This window comes from Lathyrus oleraceus, chromosome 4 (genome assembly GCF_024323335.1).
Source record: "Lathyrus oleraceus cultivar Zhongwan6 chromosome 4, CAAS_Psat_ZW6_1.0, whole genome shotgun sequence".
NCBI classification, from domain to species: Eukaryota; Viridiplantae; Streptophyta; class Magnoliopsida; order Fabales; family Fabaceae; genus Lathyrus; species Lathyrus oleraceus.
The window spans coordinates 119,397,099-119,407,402 of record NC_066582.1 but is presented as its reverse complement, the minus strand read 5'-3'; the positions used below and the strand labels follow the sequence as shown (position 1 = coordinate 119,407,402).

General features: G+C 34.9%; 1 protein-coding gene across 1 annotated transcript; it reads right to left on the bottom strand.

Annotated features, from left to right (window-relative positions):
• Positions 1–969: 969 nt before the first annotated feature.
• On the bottom strand, positions 970–3,950 carry LOC127073916 (protein KINESIN LIGHT CHAIN-RELATED 3). Its single transcript, XM_051015163.1, has 3 exons — positions 3,753–3,950; positions 1,729–3,490; positions 970–1,398 (listed from the first exon to the last, which is right to left on the bottom strand). The coding sequence occupies exons 2-3, from the start codon at positions 3,462–3,464 to the stop codon at positions 1,212–1,214; spliced, it is 1,923 nt and encodes a 640-aa protein (XP_050871120.1). The 5' UTR covers positions 3,465–3,490; positions 3,753–3,950; the 3' UTR covers positions 970–1,211.
• Between the last annotated feature and the right edge of the window lie 6,354 nt (positions 3,951–10,304).

The following is a 10,304-nucleotide window of genomic DNA, read 5'->3' as shown; positions in this document are numbered from 1 at the left end:
ATAATCTTAACATAAACACATGTGATAATATAAAACATTATAGGTCATTTTGGACCAAAGTCATTGAAATGTGAAAAAGTCCAACTTCAAGTGCCCATAAATTTCTCATCAAAAATCCAAATGATGCAAAATTTAAGTCCAAATTCATTGTCTTGAAAAGATCTACAGCTTTTATGTTGAAGGTTTTATCATTTGAGACTTTTAGAAGGAGTCTCCAATTGAATTGACAACTCCTCTTAAAACCTACACATAGGCGCCAATTGGATTGGCTAGGGAAGCAGCCCTAGCCAATCCAATTGGCGCCTCCATTCAAGTTTTAAGAGGAGTCTCCAATTCAATTGGCGACTCCTCCTAAAAATGGGATATTTTAGGATTTTTTTTGAAACTTGGGGTATTTTGAGAATTTTCTTTAAAAAGTGGGTTATTTGGATAAAAAAACCTCCCAATTCAAGGACCCTTTAGATTTGATAAAGTAAATTTCAAACACCTATATTAGATAATATATATTTTTTATATTTTAATATATTTTATCAATTTGTAATATAAACTTATATCAACTAACTCTTAGAGTTTTGTTATATATATATATATATATATATATATATATACATATATATATATATATATATATATATATATATATATATATATGATTATTTGTGGATGAAGTTTTCAAATATTTTGAATCGAGGATATAAATGTTGAAAAGTTATACATTGAATTGAACAATCATGTTAGTTTGGAAATCAATCTTTTAGATATAATTAAACTAAATAGATTGTATTTTATATTATAAAAAAGATTAATGTGATTAAAACATATCAAAATCTTACTATTAATCTTAATGGAAATATATTTGGGGCAACTAAATTAGACACTAAACACTATACAACTTTTTTTAATGATAATATTTTTTTCTCTTTACAATTCTAAATACATTTAAAAAAATGTATTTTATAGAATGTCAGTTTGTAGTGTTCCCATATTATTGCTATAATCTTACATGGAAGATTGTTATCAACTAAAGTACATTGTATCTACAAATAATATAGCATAATTTTCTGTCAAATAAAATATAGCATAGTTTAGTAAGAATAAACCATTCAATTTCAGCCCCAGAATATGAATTATGCTTTTTACCTAGCTTTTCTAGAGCTACATTAAAGCAGTGAGTTTCCATCACATTACTCCTTGATGACAAATTTGTTTGTTTATAGATAAGTATTAACATCAAGAAGATTCTCAAGTGACATGGTTTTTCTGTTCCGAACTCTACCAGTTTCCTTCAACAACTCATCCAATCTTCTCTTCTCATCAACAACATCAAAGTGTGCTGTCCCAAGCTTTTCCTCCCTCACAACCACAATGTACTCCATTAGATCAATTGCATCATCCACCCTGAAATACAATATCATACTGCATGAACAAAATAACTTTCACATAATCACTTTTTATTTCATCTAAGTTAAAAACCATTAAAATTATGCAGCAAGAGGCTCCATTTCTCATTTGATATACAGTCTGCTTTTATATATACCGTCTTTGGCGGACTACATCACATGACCCTTAATTTGTCATTTTATCATTGTAAGAATGGAGCAAAATAGGACTCAAAATATTTGTTACGGTTAAACTGCGCTTAATCTACACAGAATGTCGAAATAGTATTTGTAAACAAACAAGGTATATAACAACAACAAAAGACAATCACAAAATAAGAATGAATACCTTCCCATTGCATCATATGTGCCAGCAAGGTTGCTATATACCCCAAGTGTTTCAGGGTGATAGGGGCCATACTCTTTTTCCAGAACAACCTTTGCTTCTTCAAATAATTTTGCAGCCTCATTTAACTCACAAAGTTGCACACAACTAAGACCCATTTGATTCAGAACAATACCAAAGAAGGCCGATTTTTTCTCTCCCGTGGCACGAAGCTTCGAGACAGCATTCTTGAAAGCATTATAGGATTCAGTCTGGTTTCCCAACACATAGTATATGACCCCCATTTGAGCTTCAATTCCTGCTATTGTGTTTTGTTGACCAGGAGCATCACTGTGTATCTCTAATGCCTTGTGCAGTAACTTGAGTGCCTGTTCAAGCTCATTCATTGACTCATAAATAGCTGCAACATTCACAAGACCACTAGCAATTTGGTCAGAAGGGACACCAGACATGGGATTTTCATAGATTTTAAGTGCATTTTCACAATATGATTTTGATTCTCTTGTCTTCCATGTCCTACTATACAACTCGGCCAAACGTACAAAGACCGATCCAACAGCAGGATGATTCTCTCCTTTGTGAGTTTTGAAAACCGCTAGCGCCTTTTTATACGCCAAGATAGCCTCATCATATCGAGCCAATGACAGAAATGTGTCTCCAATGCTGCAATCAACGGACGCCACTTCCACTTCTTGGCCATCTGATACCATTGCTATGCTTGCTAAAACAAGATTCTCTAATGCAGCCTCATGATTTCCATTAGTTTCACATATAAGTCCCATCAATCTTCTATCCGCCGCCTCTTCAAGAGAAGAAGGTGAACCATTTGCTCCATGAATATCAAGAGCCATTTGACAAAGCCTCTCCGCTTCGTCAAATCGCATTGCTTGAAAATTAGCTTCTGCTACATACCTACAAGTTTCACCAACTCTTGGATCTGTTACTCCTAAAACCTTTCTTTGCACTTCCAACCCTTTCGTGTAACACATAATTGAATTCTCAAGCTGTCCTAGCATGGCATAAGTGTCTCCAAGCTGCATGTGACTGGCGAATTTCGCTATGGCATGTTGTTGACCTTCCCCGACAACAGGAATCTCGATCGATCTCTCTAAAATTGGAATCGCCTCATTGTAATGGCCCAAGCTGCAATATATTGCTGCAATAACATGCAAACACATAACCAAATCCAAACTCGGTTTACCATTTGCAGATTTCTCAAACACTTTCATTGCTTGAATCGATAATTCAAGCGCTGTCTGAGGATTTTCTCCTAATGAAATCAAGTCCCTTGCCTGCTTTAGCAAAAACGGTCCAAGTTCAGCATTATCTAACATCGATTCTTTGGGATTCTCGACTTGACTTTGCGACCTTGATCTTCCAATCGAAGAACTCTTCGGTTTTATAACACGAGTAGCAACAGTTGTATTTTGCTTTCTCAAAAGATTGTTGTCACTCTTCCTTTCAATAGGAGGTTTTACATTAGGAGTTTTTCCCTTAGCTCTTGAGTCCCTCTTTATACCTCTCTCCATTTCCTCTTTGTGAATATGATAAAATTCCGAATCCGTTATAGACCAATCACTCTCGGATCCAAAGCTTCTAGAAGTGGAAGGTGATCGACGAGAAAAGTGCATTTCACATACACTTTGTGGTGAATTGGTTTGATTTAAGATTTTCTTAGAGAATGAAGGATTCTCAAACTCATTGATTGATTTTGCTTCATTTTTCACCATAGCTGGCATCTTTGATTTTATAGGAATCAAAGAACCTACAAAAGTAAATGTTCATTGTTTAATTATATGGCTGCAAGGGTTTTAATCATTGATTAATTAATTAATTAACCATAATTGCATTTTGATAATAACATTAGACATTTAAAAAATACACCAATAAATAAACAAGGATGTAACAAAAAAAATTAAATAAATGAAAGGTAAGAAAATCAATATATATATGTATTGAGATTGGAATGCATAGAATAGAAGAGAATGTGGATTGAAAGAAGAAGATGAATAAATGAGAAGAAATACCTTACAAAAAACAAGCAAACCAAAATGGAGATATGAAGCGGAGAGAGGAACGGGAAGGATTGAAATGAAGAAGGATTGAGATTAAGAGAGATTAAAGAAGATTTGTGATATAACAATAAAAGGTTTCTTTGGTTTTGCAGAGTTGGAACGGAACTTCTTCCCAAACCAACTAACTGCGCGCAATCTGTAACGATCCCTGCTCCTTCTTTGTCATTTCTTCCTCCGTTCCAATGCCACATGGCATTTCCATGCTTTTTCGAATAAAATAATTTCCACATTTTAATTTATACCCACTTTCAACTTAAATATTTTATTTTTATACTGTATGTAATTATAACCATTAATTTTTAAGAATATTTTATTTTAGTTGAAATTATTTATAAAATAGGTTAAAGTTACGGCCGGTCGGTGTCCATGTAAATATTATTATCTAATAAAATTTTAACCTTTAACTAAAAATAAAATATGACTTGGCAAGATATATGTTTCTCATGTTAAATATGTAATTGTTTGTGTTAAGCATGTACGTAAGATTTGACATAGTTGAAGTCAAATGTATTTGATAGTAGTCAAAGTAGATAGTTGTCGAAAGAGTTAACATCGACAAAGTTAAACTTAACATTTATTTTGTTAGTTAGTTAGGTATTATTTGATAGGCAAGTAATCTCATCTATAAATACGGAGGTACCATACTATTGTAAGTAAGTTGAAAAAGAGAAATTCAGTAAGAATAAACGCAGAGGGAAATTCTGTAGAATTTGATCAATTTTCTTCCTTTTTCTTTCAAAATCCAAAATTTTCTTTTCTTCCCCAATTCACTTTCTCAAATCATTGTACGAAAGGAATCATCTTGCAACCAAAGTGTGGTTGAATCACTCAGATGACAAGTGAAGAATGAGGAGAATGATCAATCAAAAAGATTGATTCTCATTAAATCAAGATTGATTTGAATTATCTCCAAGATGGGAGTTAATTCCAACATCTGGTATCTAGAGTACTGATTGGGATTCTTGGGAGGCATAACGCAATGACTTCTCATTCTAACGGGCATTTTCCAGCGAATCTTCCAATCTTGAATGGTAAGAATCATGAGAATTGGTGTAAGAAGATGAATGTTATTTTCTATTATCAAGATCTTTGAGATCTTGTGAAGAATGGAGTAACACCAATTTGAGAGAATGTTATGGATGAACAAAAGGTTGCACACAAAGATTTGAAGAAGAAAGATTATAAATCTCTCTTTATAATCCATCAATGTATTAATCCAAACAACTTTGAGAAAGTTGGTGATCTAGACTCAGCAAAGGAAGCATGTGACATCCTAGAGAAATCGTTTGGAGGTGTGGAGAAGGTGAAAGAGGTGAGTTTACAAACTCACAAAAGAACGTATAAATTGCTTTAGATGGAAGAAAGTGAAAACATCGATAATTTATTCACTAGAGTAACGAGATTGGTGAACCAAATCAAGATGTATGAAGAATTGTTGACGTCAAGATCAATAGTTACAAAGATCTTTAGGTCATTTGCTCCAAAATTCGATCATGTGGTAGTAGCCATAGAAGAATCAAAGGATTTGTCAAGCATGACAAAGCAAGAGCTTCAAGGGACGATTGAATCTCATTAACCAAGAATGGTTGAAAGATATGCAAGTAAGACAAAAAGTGATGTAGCTCTTCATGCGCATTCAACAAAGGAAAAAGAAAGACAAAGGAAGATAGAATGGTAACAAAGGTATAAGAAGTTACAATAATTCGACTAGTATAGGAAACCAACAAGAAGGTAGTCATTAAATCAGATGCAATCTTCAAACCAAAGAAATCAGAAAGGTGGTGTTGTAGGTAGAGGAAGATGTGATGGAAAAAAACCTGACAAAATCCATATTCAGTGTTATAACTGTCAGAAGTATGGAATTATGCAATTCAATATCGATGAGGCAAGAAAGAAAATCAAGAAAGTGATGCAAGACTTATAAAACACGAAGAAGAAGAAGAGATGTTGTTGATGGTCACAACAAAAGATGAAAAAACATTCAAGGACAAATGGTACTTAGACTCAGGCTTCTCATCACACATGACTAGAAGGAAAGACTGGTTTGTCAACATGAGTCCATCGATGAAGAGCAAGGTAAAATTCATAAATGACAATACCCTGACCACTGAAGGTATTAGTGATGTTCCAATTATGAGGAAATATGGCAAAAGGCCAGTAATTTCCAATGTATTATGCATACCATGCATGAAAAATAATTTGCTCAACATATGGCAACTGATCGAGAAAAATTATGCAGTGTTGATCGAAGATAAGATGATGAGAGTTCTCGACTCATGAGGTATGTTAATCTTGAAGGCACATATGTCTCAAAATATAACCTTCAAGATTAAGCTCAATGTGATGGAGCACAAGTGTCTAGAAACTGTAACTAGTAGAGATGAATGGTTGTGGCACTACAGACTTGGCCTTCTTAACTTCAAAGACATCAAAAATATGAAGAGAAGAAAATGGTTTAAGTATTACCAGAAATCGACATTCCAAATGAAGTGTGTGGAGAATGTGTTCAAGCAAAGCAACAAAAGAATAACTTTAGCAAATATGCATGAAGCTAGTCGAAGGTGATTCTTGAAGTCATATATTCAGATGTGTGTCTCATCCAGGCAGATTCAATTTGAGGTAACAAATACTTTGTCACATTCATAAATGATTTTAGTCGAAAACTTTGGACATACCTAATCAAAAAGAAAATTTATGTGCTTAAGGTGTTCACAAAGTTTAAATATATGGTGGAACAATAAAACGGTCGAAAGCTCAAGAATCTGAGCATTAATGGTGGTGGAGAATATGTTTTGAAATATTTTGACGCATTGTGTGAGAAAGAAGGGATTGTGCATAAGGTGGTTCCACTCTACACTCTGTAGCAACATGGAACTGCAGAGAGTGAGAATATAACCATCATGAACATGGTGAGGAGTGTGCTAAGAGGCAAGAACTTACCTAATAATTTATGAGGTGAGGTTGTGTTGATTGGAACATACATCCCAAATAGGTGTTCGACTAAGAATCTAGAAGGAATCACACCATAAAAATGTTGGTACGGCTGTAAGACCCCAATTTTGACCCTAAGATCCCCCATGCCATCTCATCATATGCATTGGCATTGGGATCACACCTTGGCATTCTCTTTACCTTCATTCATTTGGTTTTCATTGGGATAGGTCACCAAGAACTTTAGATTGTATCATACTTTGTTTTTCTTTATTTACTAACCAAAATACCAAAAATATGTCAATGTATAGTTTGTTGCTTTTGTAGGTAGTGTGTATGCTCACCTATGCTCCATCAAGTTCATATCTAGGGTTTAAGACCCTCAATGCAAGGATATCAATCAAGAAATGGTTCATATTGGATATAAGTATCATATATGGATCCCCATGTTCTTCACATGTTATTTTGATCAAGAAATCATCAAGAATTTGGAGTTTGTTTGCCTTGGAAACCCTAATTCATATGGGTATCTTATGTGACTTCTTCAACAAGTTTCTTTAAAAATTGATAAAATATATCAAGGGATACTTCACATTACATAATATTATGCATATATGATCCTCCATGATCCGCAAAAGTCAGGAGAATATCAAGCTAGCAAGTTGGTTCATGGTGGTTGACCAGAGAAAGTCAACTAGTCAAAACTGGGGTTCCCTAGACCCTATATCCTACAAGTTTTGTCATATGAAAATGATTCCAAGATAAAAGTTACTCTAAGTGACATTAAAAACAACTTTAATGTTGAGTTCAAGAGCTATTTTTGCTTGGAAATTCATTTTTTATGGTGAAAGATTATAAGTCATTTTGTTTGAACCCTAGTTTGAAGGTCAACTTCACAAGATCATTACTTGCTCAATTTTTATGAGATGAAATCCATTCAAATTGCATGATCAAATTAAATGTGTCTAATTCAAATTTTATGTTTGTAGGAAGTGCAAATTCAACTTGCAAATGCATGTTCCAAGAGGAAACATTATAGGTCATTTTGGATCATTATTATTGAACAAGTGATTTTCCTCAACTTCTAAAATGCATAACTCTTTCATGCCAAATCCAAATGAGGTCAAATTTGTGACCAAATTGAATATGTTTGAAAAAGCTCCAACTTTTATGACATAACTTTTATCATTTGAAGTCCATAGAAAAAGTTATTCAAGGTGGAAGAAGTGAATATTTGACTTGGGACTTAGAAAATTTTCAAATATGTTTGATTTCCCAAACTTCCACCTCAAAATTCATCATGATCCAAGCTTCAAATGAAAAAGTGTTCAACATCAAAGTTGTTCCCCTTGATCTGACATTTCCAAAAAGTACAAGATCGTCTCATTTGGATCAAAATTGAGGGACTTACGCATGGCTTCATTATGGTGTCGCAACCTGAAAAATACAGTACGCGAAAAAACAACCGGCGAAAGAAAATGACAGAAGAGTCGCCACCGTGCGTTATTCATCCCAAAGGAGGGAAAGGAAACGCTCGAAGTAAAACTGAAAAAGGAAAGGACAAGACGGGGTCTCGCAACCAAATCTTGGGTTCGGGAGTCGGTTATGCGAAGGGAAGGTATTAGCACCCCTACGCATCCGTAGTACTCTACGGGATCCACTTTTATGGTTTTTGTCTAAAGGGTGTGGGTTTATCTTGTGCTATTTGCCAAAAAAAGGGGTTAAATGAAAATGACTCGCGCAGATGTCGCATCCATTGCATACGTATCTCATCTGAATATGAGAATCAGAGTCTTCGTAGCTCGGCTACCTATGGGTTGGGGGGATGTGTGCTCGCTAAGACATCGCGTCTTATGCCTACGTATCTCATTTGGCCTGAGAATCAGAGCAAAATGTAGTTCGGCTAACTACGGGGTTATGGATTGGGTTTTGGACGAACGACGTCACTACGCAATCTACCGGATGCTCGACCTTTGGAGACTTACTCGCCTGTAGTAGAAGGAGTTAACGTGTTGCTTTGGGTTTTAGGGTTTGGGATGCTCAAGGGCAAAAAGGCAGTCCTTGATGAAGGAACCGCGCTACCTGCAGGGATACGAACACATACAAAACAAACATGTATAAAGTAAATGTGCCAACAAGGGGCTCAGAAGTAAATAAACAAAAGAAAACAAATGTCTCCTATCGAGGTCTTCCAGCTAAGAAAGCGATAAAATGCGGAAAAGAGGTAAAAGTACCACACGGATGAAGATCCGAAGTAACAGCAATTAAAGGAGTAAGAAACCCAGGGACCTCCCAAGCTAATGCCATCAAAGAAAAGTGAGTCAGTACAGGTAATCGGAATGAACCTCCAGGGGGTATCCCACAAATAAAGTGGGAAACCACGCAAGTTATCCCTGCAAAAGTCATGTGAGCCCTCACAAAAACTCAACAAAAGGGTTAGTGAAACACCATAAGCATTTTTTTCATGGATAACAGTATGGTTTCAGAAACCTCAAACCCTATGGCATACACTTCAGAAATCATGTGATTAAACATTCAAGGCATAGGTTTCACCCATTCATAATACATCACACATTTAGAACATTCAAATTGAAGGCGTAAAATAATGGGAATAGGGCAAACCTGATTGGAGAGCTTGATTGAAATTGAGTTGCACCCGTGAGGCCCTTCAGGGTTTGGAGGCTGCTTTGAGTTCTCTGTCAGGTTTCTCTTCAGGTTTTGTCCAGGGTTTTGTTCCAAGGAAACCTCAGAGTATTTTGCTTCTCTTCCTTTTTCTCAAGTGAAGCCTTGGTATTTATAGACTGAATTTCATGGTTTTGTGGGCTCAAATGAGAGAGACCCAAGTCCAAAATTTTTTATTATATTTTATTTATTTTTTTATTATTATTTTTATTTATTTATTTATTTTGTAAATTTTTTTTTTTTCGTTTTATTTTTTCATTTATTTTTTCGTTTTTTTTTTCGTTTTTTTTTTCCGGATCTAATTCTGATTGACATGATGAAATGCAATATGAAATGAATGCATGAATGAGGAGGGCAAATTTTGGGGTGTTACATATGGGAAGTGTTTGGGCAAGATTGGATTTCAAATGATCAAATTCTTTTGCATGCTTCCACATGATGGATTCAGTACACTTTTCACATGAATTGGAAGTGGATTGCATCATTCCTAAGGCCCAAATCATTGTCCATGCATCCATTCAAGGAGGTTTCTAAAATTGGCCAAATTTCAAGTGGTGCAAATATTAAGTACATTGCCTATTTAAACAAGCTTAAGGCTTCAAATTCATCATCAACACCTTGCCTAAGCTTTGCTAGACCAATTCAAACCCTCACTGCCATAGAATTTCTTAAGATTTCTCTTGAAATCGAGCTTGAACTTCATCTTCTGTTTGGAAGTTCAAACTCCAGAAATTCACTTCTCTTTTCATCTCAATTGACTTCTGCAAGCAAGAGGAAGAGAAAGCAATCAAATCCAGATCAAGATCAAGTGGAATTAGATCAACTCGAAGGTGATTTTTCATAAACTTCTTCTCTTTGATTCTCCCTTAATTCTTCACCATTCTTTGTGAT